At 35.0% G+C, this 13,005-nt stretch overlaps 1 protein-coding gene across 1 annotated transcript in view; it reads left to right on the forward strand.

Moving 5' to 3' along the window:
• BomSIFR (neuropeptide FF receptor 2-like) overlaps positions 1–11,476 on the forward strand; it is a 102,103-nt gene extending 90,627 nt beyond the window's left edge. The window contains exon 3 of the mRNA XM_028188300.2: positions 10,139–11,476. Coding sequence (XP_028044101.1) covers positions 10,139–10,904 — 766 coding nt within the window. The 3' untranslated portion in view covers positions 10,905–11,476. The remainder of the gene's footprint in view (positions 1–10,138) is intronic.
• The last annotated feature ends 1,529 nt before the right edge of the window (positions 11,477–13,005 follow it).

Consider the following 13,005-nt stretch of genomic DNA (forward strand, 5'->3'; position numbering starts at 1 on the left):
CGGTATATATGCCACTTCTATAACATGAAATAAAATGCATATATATGATTGAATTTAGGAGACGTAGTATGCCACATCCACACTACTTTCACTATACACGGCTCGTTGTATCGACATCCCGTCATACTTGTTAAGATTAATGAACGCACAAACATATGCAAGTACGCTACGTGATTATACATTTACAACGGCTATGTATTTAGGTTGATGTCAAGTTCATTCGGATTTTAATTTTGTAATTTGCACAATATTGCCTTTACGTGTTTGTCAAACTGTGTGTCCTTTTAATTTTTAGTGCAAGCAAGGGAAAGACTAACTCGGAAATGTCATTACTGTAACGTCGATATATAAATAGTTCTCGACTTTTTTTTTATCAATTAATTATAAATACTTTTAAGATTTTACTTAAGTGACTAAGTTTATACAGCATTGAGTTGTCACAGGCTTCGGTTATAATTTAAAACCACATAAGTCATAAGATCTATTATCCAGTGAAAAAATATAATTATACCCTCTTTTTTTTTAAATGGCTACATTACAGCCGTGATTCTGCAGGGCTCCGTATTTTTACCCAATATTTTATTAATTATACGGCTTTGCCTTTAGTTGTGATTGTCCTAAACTATATTTATCTATAATACGTACCTAGTATAATCCATTTGAAAGTAATGGGCTTTGAAATAAAAAAGAACACAAAATGTTTAATAGAATACAAATGACAAAAACTTTAAGTTTATTTCGCAGGTTTGAAATGTTTGTTTAATTGTTAATTTTATTGTACAATTTGTTTAAAGGTTTTTGGAAATAAATGATTTCAATTGAATTGTTTTATTAAATGTTCTGTTTAAAAATGGATATCATGAATATCCAAATTTTTGGCGATAGTTAATTCAACTGGACGCAAATTATAATGAGTAAATTATTCAAGTTGACATGAATGTAACGATAAATCACAAGATTACGTACGTACTCGAGTCATTATCATTTACACTTTTTTGCAGTGCACTTAATTTTTATTGCAACTTCAAATTTATTAAAGAATATATTTAATATGAAATATTGGCTGGTGGTGGTGTTTTTTTTCGGTTGAAAATAAAGGTTTTAGTGAATAATCACTAAAGAGGGTCATAATCTTGAACAGCTGATGGTGACAGGAAAGGGGGATGGCAAACGTCCCATAGGACGCAGTCCTACGAGATGGTCGGACCAAATACGATCTTCTCTGCACATCAACTTCCACACTGCCTTCCACAAAGCTAAGGATCGTAGAAGATTGAGGGAAATCGTACGGAAGAAACTGATGCAGCGGGAGAGTCATGGCCCTCAGTAATGAGGAAAACGACGCGAGGAGGAGGAGTGAATAATCAAAATTGTATATATGTCACGCTGACTTGTGACGTTGACTTCGCATACGATTCTTCTGACTCTCAAACGAGGTTTTTCAGTAGTATTCAAAAGCATTCATTTTTGTCCAGAAGTCAGTAAACTATGCCTAGTATCGCTTGTATCGTCTACCGCCAAAAGCTGAGTGTGCCGACGTCAAAAAGGGAAACAAATCTGGCATTACCGGAGCCCGTAAACATCGGCAGTAAAACGCAGCGTTTCTATAACATCGGAATATCGAATACACTTCACAACAGGAGGCACAGTTACTTCATAAAAAAATCGGTTGTCTGTAAAGTCGGTGTACTGACGATAGTTGAACGTGACAACGTTATAAGGAAATACTGATGGTTGGATGGAGGATGAATGGTTTCATGGTTCAAAAGAAAATTTTAATTTTATTTGTTTGATAGATATTTTGTATGGACAATTGACACAACATTCACTTTTCACTGAACTTCATACTTGACGGAAACATGTAAATGTATTATTGTATAGCAGCTGTCCACGTGGATGCATCGCTCACACAAGTAGGAGAGAGACAGATGTCGAACGTTGCCGAACGCGGAGGCCGATTGTGCCTCTTTGTCGCTCGTTGCGCGCTCTCGCTTGCACTTCAAGCCTTAAATGGAACGCCTTAGAGCGAGGTAACGTCGAATGAGTCATGTTTTTTCGTGCGTGCAGCCGGCTCTATCGAATTATAAGACGTTGTCACGTCAAAAAGGCGTAGAATGTTAAATGGTTTGCTTATTAGTTTCAAAATCAATTCTAGTCACTTACACTTCTGCTCACTATTATTAACTTATTAAGCTAGCTATTAATGTAGGTATGGGGAAACTCTTGAACATTACTTACATTATTGTAGTGTGTAATTTATACGTCGCTTGAGGTTACAAAATTAAATATTTGTACATCAGAATATACAATTTCCTTCAGTCCCTGTTTAGATTTAATTTCCTTGTTACATAATAATAAAATGGTTTAATAAGTAAAACTTCCGGTGTGTTTCCGGAATCAAAGGTTTCATGTATAACATTCATTATGTCACTACATACGTATTGTATTATTGACATTTTAGTCACATGTCAAATTATGTTTCGTTATTAGCTGTAGGCGGGTTTTGGACGACGTACTCATGGACTATGGATTTGAGGCTTAACATAATATATTATATTATTCTACAGGCTAACTCTAAGCTTTGTTAGAAACCCGTAAATGCCATCACATGCACCTTGAGATATGAGTTCTAAATCTCAGTTAGGTACCTGGTACAATGGCTGCTCCATAATGTATTACAGCTTCCCCGCAGAAATAAGCAAAATGGTGGTATCTAAACTTGGTGTGGGCTCACCTATTTTTTGTTTTATACTTCACGGCGAACACGGTGTTAAGTGGTTACCGAAGCGCATAGATATAGCTGTGAGATTGAGGCGTATGTCACAACTGTTTAGTAATTACGCATATTACAAATTTTGCGGGTGTGATTTTTATTACCCGGTATTATTCCGGTAAAGTCAGTCGTGAACATTTGTTAAGTACGTATTTAATTGTAAAAATTGATACGCGCTTGGGAATTGAAGACTAATGCGCCCTGTATGTACTTAGTATCTTACAACAATCTTTAAATACTAAAGGAACAGCTTAAAATTAAGCGACTTGCATCCAACAAGCTTCTGAGCTTTAGATGCCAACAAAGTTTAAGATTATAACAGATATAAGTTTTTTTTTAAATTGCATCATACAAAGAGAGCGCGACCTCTCCTTTTAATCTCAAAATCTTGATCACGCTGATAAATTACACAAGAAATTTCTTAAGATTTTGTAATGCAACTTGCTCTTTGCTACTTTTCATATTTTGTTAGATGCTCATAATGATAGTACATACAATACGCTGATGATTTATAGGACATTTTGATATTCCATAAAAATTTGGAACCTTATTTAAAATACGAGGTGCGGCTTTCTTGGGAGACAATAGTTCGTGTGGTGCAAAGTTCTATGTGGACTAAGGACTGTTATAAGAGGTCGCATGCTTCGTACTATCGCTCTTAGAAGATAAATTTCATCGGCTATTGCCAATACGGGACGTGTTCTCGCACGCGTCGAGTGATAGCTATTCGGAATCATATTTATTTTTTAACTGAAGGTGTCGTGATTCTCCCCTGAATTCAATCTTTAGGTTGCCTGGGTTGGCACCACCGTCCTACCTATTTGTATAATAATATGGTAGGCGAACTCATAAGGCTCAACCTGAGAGAAATTGCTCATACCAAACCCTAGCATGAACAATGCTTCACTGAATCTACCACCGGATCAAATCTCAGGGGGTTGTGACTATGGCTTAAAACAATATACTGGTTTTCTCAAGCTTCTAATGCACCATATTCGTCCAAAGTTGATGTCACCTCGTCTTATCTTCCTCACTCTCAAATTACTCCTTTAATTAGTGACAATAGGGGTATTGTCAACTAGAAGAACAGATAAATAATAATAATAATATTGCAGATTTATTGTAGTTTCTATGAGCTTTTATCGCTTAAAATCTGGTGAGCTGTAAGTTTACTCGAAGGTTTATGTTAAAACACATTTAAAAAAGCTCATAACAAAATCGATTTTTTTAATAAAATCGTGTCAATGCCAATTATGATATATGAAAGTGTCGGCAAATTGACAGGTACAAAATGACAGAATGTAGTTTATCATGTCTGCATTAATAACTGGTTATTTATTAAATCAACATGATTAATACATCAATCATAGTGATGTGCGTAATAATGATTCTTCCGTAGCGACTGGTTCAATTTTGAAGTTTTTGAGATCACTAAAGATATTGCAATGATAAAAAAATCCAAATAATTATATCGGCTCGTTAGTACTTTCTGTTGTTTTCGTTGTTTATGTACATATTATTATACTTTCCTTACCAATATCTTGCTCTTCGAGGACTTGATTAATACCATCGGACACTTACGTGTCAAACTAGACATAAAAACTATCCACCAGTAATCCTTCCTACATTAAAAAAGAAAAAAACCATAGAAGAAAATTTTAGCTCAGAGATACGAAATGTTCAAGTGAAAACAAAAATACTTGAAGATAATACATAATTTAAGCACATCCATCCCAACTCTAGATACTGATTTACGGTATCATAATTATACCACGTTTAAACAATTTATTCGTCTTTAAGCACGCAATACTCGAGAACCATAATTAAGTTGAATGGAATTACTTTGCCACAGAAAAAAATACAAGTTTAATTTATAAATTAAAAATATAAATGTCCTGGTATCTGAACGTTGTTACGTCATCTCAAGGCAGGTGATTCTTCAATACAATGTGATTCAAAGCTCATATTTCAGGAAGTAAGATATTAAGATATTAATTAAGAAGTAAGATATTTATAATTTGCGTAATCACTGGTGGTAGGACCTCTTGTGAGTCCGCACGGGTAGGTACCACCAACCTGCCTATTTCCGCCGTGAAGCAGTAATGCGCTTCGGCTTGAAGGTTGGGGCAGCCGTTGTAACTATACTGAGACCTTAACTTATATCTCAAGGTGGGTAGCGCATTTACGTCGTAGATGTCTATGGGCTCCAGTAACCACTTAATACTAGGTAAGCCTCGTACTAGTATCAAACCGAAAGTATTGGTTTTGCAATGAAATTAATTTAGTCCGACCTCTAACGAAGAAATTCAGCCTTTTGAATGCTATAAAGAAAATGCTCACAAGCTTTCTCGTCGCCAAGACGTCGACTGATTTACGATCGATCTACATACAAATTTACTGTTTACGTAATCTAAAAGGCGTCCGATCTTTGATGTCAGCGTTTACTTTGAAGAAATTAAATATACATATATTTGTTTATCCATGTTAATTTAGCTTTAATTATTTTTATGGTTTTTACTGTATGAGTTTTTCGGGTATTATTAAAATTGATCTAAATAGTTAGACGAGCTGACGGTCCACCCGATATTGAGCGAGAGGTTTGACCAGAGAGTTAACAATTCGATGTCTAAATTGTATAGGGTCTTCTTGAACACTCATGCGCATGGCAGAAATAAGCAAGATGATGGTACATAAATCGCCGGATTCACAATATATCCTACCTCCAAATTTGTTGAAGAGATATCAAAAATATTATATCTATATGCACATATATCTATTATAATATGTTACATTATTATAGCAGGAAGTTTCATGCAATTTTCAATAATCACTGGAGCAAGGTTTCAACTCGATGAAAAACATAAAACGCTAACACATAGATGTATATTTGATTCTACATAATATACGCACAGCTAGACAGCTGTTTGAAAAACTAAGGCAAATAATATTAATACTTTTTCTAAATCAAACAAAAATAAAATAAAATGATCATATTCAAGCTACACTACAATAAACTGAGGATTTTTTTAATTAATTTCATTTTTGTCTATAATTGGCAGAATATATCTATTTAATATCCGGGTATATTTTTTACAATATTTTGTACTTATCAAAACAAATTCATTAATCACAGCTCATTTTATAATTATTAACAGAACAAATAACAAACAACAGTGTAAAATGTAAACAGCAGTAATTTATTTATCCAGCGCATTACATAGAATTACAGTATCTAATTTCAATTACGTTCTAGTGACATTTTAGTATCGCATTGTAAGGTCAACGTATTGTTAAATCCTCTATGATCGGTATCAGCCATTTAGTACGACAATTCGCAAACAGAAGTTGTCTAATTAATTATAAACAAAACCGGTCTCAATTCAAAGCGCCTTGAGTTGTCGATCGACTAACTATTTTAGCGACGTAACAGACTGGACACACTTCAATATTATCAGCTCCTTTATGTAATTACTTTATGTACTAAAATGAAAATAAAATTTAAGGAGACATTTAATACAAACATAGAGTATAAAATATTACAAAAATGATATTGTGTGAAGACAAAGTCTAGCAAAATATGAAAAAAGCTGCAGATCTGTATTATTAAAAAAAACAAGAACATTTACGAGATTCAAATATTCTACCAAACAATATTAAATTCAAGTATCGATTTTTATAAGGAGCCATGAACACATTTTAAACGTACTATTCCTAAAGATTACTAGTCAGCATGTGGTCTTACTTTAACATTACTTTTATTATTGAAATGTCTATTTGTTTAAAGCGACATGGAACATTGAAATAACAAGGTTATTTTGTTGCATCGATAATTTTGAAAGAGAACTAAAGTAGTTTCGTCATTGAATTCGTTATCTGTTAGATAGGATTTTGGAATTGGCGGCCATCAGCTACCCTCATCAATCTGATCACTTGAAACCAAGTAGGCTATTATTTTTATTTATTTTATTGCTTAGATGGGTCGACGAGCTCACAGCCCACCTGGTATTAAGTGGTTACTGGAGCCTATAGACAACGTAAATGCACCACCCATCTTGAGATTTAGGTTTTAAGGTCTCAAGTATAGTTACAATGGCTACCCCACCCTTCAAACCGAAACGCATTACTGCTTCACGGCAGAAATAATCAGGGTGGTGGTACCTATCCGCGCGGACTCACAAGAGGTCCTACCATTAGTAATTACGCAAATTATAATTTTGCGGGTTTCATTTTTATTACACGATGTTATTCCTTCACCGTGGAACTCAATCGTGAACATTGGTTGAGTACGTATTTCATTAGAAAAATTGCTACCGGCCTGAGATTCGGACACCGGTGCATCGCTCAACACGAATGTACCGGACGTCTTATCCTTTAGGCCACGACGCTCGTCAAAAAATGTTTATTGCCTAAATGAGCATAAATGTCACCACATATTTGTATTGTATAAGGACTGTCTGACTGCGGTATTCTGTACTCATGCGGGCTCACACTACGCTCTACTGCTGGGTAATACCGGTTGGCGATCAGGGTGTGCCGGCAGAGATCTCTGCTGAATCTCTTACTCACCTTTTTGGACACCCAAAGTAAAAGGGGAAGTGTAGTATTTTAGGTCGACTTAAATTAAAATAAAGAATAAAATAAAGGACCCAGAAAGGTCTCCAAAATTGTATTAAGAGCTATTGATATAGTGGGCTAAATAATCTTGCATCACCTTCGTATACATTTATAACAGTTTTCCCATTCGTTCGAACCCACGCTCATATCCGTAGATTCCTATATACTTCTGTATCCTGTTGACGAACTCCCGGGCTTGTTTTACGATTTCCGAGAAGTTCATTGTCATCTCTCGTTAGCAGTTTCGGCTTCTGAATAAATAAACAAATGAATGTGCTGTTGTCTGCGACTTCGTTTGTATAATATCCGATTTCATAAAAAATCTTATAGTTCTATTGTATTGATTGCTGATGCTGATACTTGCATCGTTGAAGAAGCGCGCACACCGAGATATTCTTCCTAGTGATTGTCGTAAACCTTAGGTCAATACCACGTATCTCTTTATTTGGGCCTGAATAAAGAACTGTTCAATAATATCACTGGTCAAACACGTGTCGTTATGAATCTCGCTTAGTGCGGCAAATTATGTTATTATGTAAGGCAGAGGTCTATAAGCTACCGTAAACAAGCATTAAAATTTAATCCATTCCGATTTACTATGCACAAAAATATACTTATATACATATATGAAAGAACCGAGATATTATAACTATTTTATATAAAGCATCCTATGAGCTTAAGCCACTTATGTTTGTTAAGTCTAAAGAAGTTGTTTAAGCCGATCACGCTTTTCAATTATGAATCCTAATTATGGTACAGCTACTTTACGCTGTGCTATCACACTTGAAATGTTCCCTGTACAACCTAAAACATGTGTACCATACAAACTTTCAACTTATTCTGATGAGGAACGTTTTAATGCATAGTACATGAACAAACGTACAATATTCATTTTTCCGTGTCAGAAGATTGTTTCTATTGGGAAGGCATGAGCATTTCGTAAAAGTTGCCTTTGGCTTTGAGAGGAATTATTTTTGTTTAAGGCTGAAATCCAATTGTCCCCAGTGCCTTTAGGTTCATTTACTGTTATATATTCTTTTTGTTTTGAATAGAGTAATATATAATTTGAAAAAAGCATGGCACAAAAGTAAATGTATCTTCTAAATACAAGCGTCTGAAAAATTGGGACTGTGAAATACAAATAGATCTTTCTTTTATTGGATTGTAATGTAACTTTGTAGTAGACCTACCACTTCCATTTTTTATTTATTTGATCCACTTAGTTATGGCATTATCATTTAGTTTCTCAATTAAATGCACCATTATTATGTATTATATACTATTACTATGTTTTTTTTTTATTGCTTAGATGGGTGGATGAGCTCACAGCCCACCTGGTGTTAAGTGGTTACTGGAGCCCATAGACATCTACAACGTAAATGCCCCACCCACCTTGAGATATAAGTTCTAAGGTCTTGATTTGATTTGATTTTGATTTGATTTGATACGAATGCACCGGACATCTTTTCCTTTAGGCCACGACGACTTTAAAATTATTAATAGTATTATTATATGTAGTATTATTATGTATTATATACAGGTTTATATTAAAACCTAATTGTATTTTCAAAGTCACTGGAGCTTTCTTGTTGCAACTAATTTGTAGGCTTTTGGGTTGGCTGTTAGCTCACCCACTCCTCTCTTGCGATAAAAAAGTTATTTAGGTTGAGAAATATATAGCCTCTGGAAATCGCTTAGCATCAAGCGGATCTTCCTAGTATCTTAATCTGCGCCAGCCGAAAATTGACCTTGTTGAATCAGTTAGCTGCTCAATTCCACAGTCTCGATTTTTTATTACCTCCAAAACCAATTATTCCAGTGGACGGTTTAATTCGTTCGTCCTTCGTATCCGAACGTCTTCCGGACGATTTCACGCCGGGAAGGCTAATCCGGAAAATCACAGTCTTGTTTTCGCGAGCATCCGTTGAATTGTGAATAAATCAATCAAGTCTTATTTGTGACTTTGTCGAGCGGTTCGTAAAATTGCATTAACTTTCTTTTAAATAATAATTTTCTTTTCTTTTAAATTCCTCAGTTCGAGCGTTGATTCTGATAGACATTTCAGTTTATCTATTAGTGATGTTTTCTCGATTCAAAACGGCGCTGAAGAAGTTTTAGCTTCACAACCATGTTTTGATTTTCAGCTATCCCTGATCAGTGAATTTTGATTTTTAAATTTACCCCTGTTGGTTTGTTTAAATAAAGAAATAAAACTGAAGGCTTTGTTAATACAAACATATTATTATGCCGCATAACTAAAAGCTAATTACTATAAATCATTGTCTTTCGTTTTTTAGACTAGCATTCATAGTGTCTTACTGAATTTTGGAACGAAGTTTCATAAGGGATGATGCGGAGGGGTACCCTAACCGGGAAAAAACGTCCGTAACCTAAGATTTTTATTAGTAATGCACACAGCGTACGACTTAACTTCGTAATAACGTACAAAAAATAAACATATTTTTTTATCATTCATTAATCACGATCTCAGAGCGTTCGTTTGCGCAATATACTAACTCTTATGCAAACAACCGTGAATGAAGTGTACCACAATAAGTTCGCACGTTACCGAATGTCCGTGGGTTTCGCAACAACCTCCAGTTTTATTTTCTTTATACCTCGAATAGAACTTAAAATTAATATTTTTATAATAAGGAACTTCGTTCCTATCCGGTGTCCCACGACACCATACATCTTTTATTTATTTGCGTTGTAATTTACGAAATAATTGAAAGTTTCTTTCTTCCACAGATTCCTGGCTATATGGTGGCCGCTCAAATGTCAAATCACGAAGCGCCGCTCCAGGATGATGATCGTCTTCATCTGGATCTTTGCTATTCTCGTCACCACCCCCTGGGTCTTTTTCTTTGATCTTGTCGTGGTATTTGAAGAAAACCCTAATGTACATCTCTGCATCGACGTTTGGCCAAATCCCTTGAGCGAAGTCCTTTACTTCGTGGTTGGAAATCTTATTTTTTGCTACATTCTCCCAATGGTCATGATTACGATGTGCTACATTCTGATTTGGATCAAGGTCTGGAGACGGTCTATCCCCACCGATACCCAAGATGCCCAGATGGAACGTATGCAGCAAAAATCCAAGGTCAAAGTCGTCAAAATGCTGGTTGCTGTTGTGATCCTGTTTGTTCTTTCCTGGTTTCCATTGTACCTGATCTTTGCAAGGATAAAACTGGGAGGACCGATCAAGAAATGGGAGGAAGAGATGCTTCCGATCGTGACACCACTGGCTCAATGGCTTGGAGCCTCGAACTCTTGCATCAACCCGATCCTGTACGCGTTTTTCAACAAGAAGTACAGAAAGGGATTTGTAGCCATCATCAAGAGCAGGAAATGCTGCGGCCGACTCCGCTACTATGAAACTATTGCTCTGCAGTCCTCGAGCACTTCCACCAGAAAGTCTTGGCATTACAACAACAATAACCCGTCGATCACCCGGCGGTCCCCACCGGTCGACAAAAACGCCGTGTCTTTTATATTCAGTCACACGGGCGTGTAAGCTCTGCAAAGAAATGGATTCTGGTTGACAATCAAGCCTTAGCTAGAGACCAGTGTCGAATAGCTAAGTGAAGAGTAAAGACAGCATATCGTAAAACTACAAAATACAATAAACGGCTCTTCTGTTGTTGTGTTTGTGTGCGTGTGTGTTACACTAATACATGTAGCGGTCAACGTCAAAAATTTGTATATTTTTGTAAAATCTCTTTCCTATATACACATTTTTGATATGGATCGATAAAATTTACATAGTTAATATATGGGATGTATGTAGTTTTTTAACTTGTAAACTTTTGATACGTAAGTCGTTTGGGATGTTGTTGTCGACTATTTTCTTATTTTTTCACTGCGATTTTGATGTTTAGACGAGATGCGAACGCACACTAAGCACAAAAAAATATATTATATAGGGATCTCAGTAGCTGCTTGTTTAACATGTTACTTATAAGATTATTGAATTAGGGTGAAACATAGTACCTATCTTATACTCTGATACATTTTTGTAAATTAAAAATTTATCTGTGAACATAATTTCTCTGTGATTCGAAGAATAAAAATCTACATAATTTATTTAAAAATTTGATCTAAATTTTTAAAAACCATTAAAAATCTTTAAAGTTAAACGATAAATTTACAAAAAAAAAATAAAGGACAAAAAATACATTACGTACAATATCTATATTAAAAATGCATAGTTTTAAATATTATAGTACAAATACATAATACGATTTAAAACTAATAAGAAAAATACACTAAATACATAGTACCTATTCTATGTTAAATGTTTTTGAACAAATCCCGTGTTTTGTAAAATTGAATAAAATTGTATTTAGCCAATTTAGAGCTTTGATTACGGAGAAAGAACTTAGGAATCATAGTTATTTTAAACATTTCCATTCATTTCGTTTGGTAGAGACGGATCGAAGAAAACAAAAAAAAAAGTTAAATTTTAAGAATTTTTTAGTAAAAATATTTTATATGAAAAGCATAGTCATTACAAATAATTGTAACAATTAAGGTTTTCTTAAAAAAAAACTATGAGTTTCTTTCATGTTAAGAAAACCGCCCATCGGGCTGGTCTTATAAGCCGCTTCGAAGCACAAATGTAATTGTAAGTTTGATCATACAATAATGTTATTGTATATGTTATAATAGATAATATTATAAAAGATAATATAAGAATATTATTAGATTTCGATTTTTAGAATATTATTTGACTGAATATTGTAGTCGCACAAAACAAAACAAAAAGTTTGAGTTGTGAATCGTGTTAAAGTATTCATGAGCAACAGGTTATAGGATACACACCTAGTAGTATCAGGCCTTTCATGCGAGAGGCACTTCAACTTTCCCAAAGTCGCATAGCCTGAATAAAGTTTTTTTTTATTGCTTATATTGGTGGACGAGCTTCACAGCCATCATTGGTGTTGAATGGTTAGTGGAACCCATAGACATCTACGACGCAAATGCGCCACCCACCTTGAGACATAAGTTCTAAGGTCTCAGTATAGTTACAACGGCTGCCCCACCCCTCAAACCGAAACGCATTACTGCTTCACGGCAGAAATAGGCAGGGTGGTGGTACCTACCCGCGTGGACTCACAAGAGGTCCTACCATTAGTGGAAAACAGAAGTCCCTTATTATTCTTAATGCAAGCTTTAGCAAGTCCATAATTTGCGATACGCAACTCAAAGTCATGGTAAGAGTCTGTTGACCCCACGCGTCGTTTGGTGTTACATAGCTCGCATTGTATAAATTACGTTGTGTATGTTATCCCATCAGTAATTTCAGTTACAATTTTACTTCGTTCAAGAAGGGTTCCCTCCTTCGTAATGTGCGATATGCTTATGAGTGCTCACGCTTGACAGTTTGAAACGTATTAACATAGTTAGCCACTCCATTGCGTGCTCATTCCAGATAGCAAATTTCACCAGATTTTATTTTGTATTCTCGATTGCATTCATTTGCTATAGATTGACACTGCTGTAATGAATTTTGATCTGTGATACTATATCATGATTATTTGTCTCAGAGATATAGATACGTTATTTTGTGTTTAATAAGACAAAGGCACATTATATAAATATTATATTTCTATATA

The sequence above is a fragment of the Bombyx mandarina genome, chromosome 06 (assembly GCF_030267445.1).
Source record: "Bombyx mandarina strain Sakado chromosome 06, ASM3026744v2".
NCBI classification, from domain to species: Eukaryota; Metazoa; Arthropoda; class Insecta; order Lepidoptera; family Bombycidae; genus Bombyx; species Bombyx mandarina.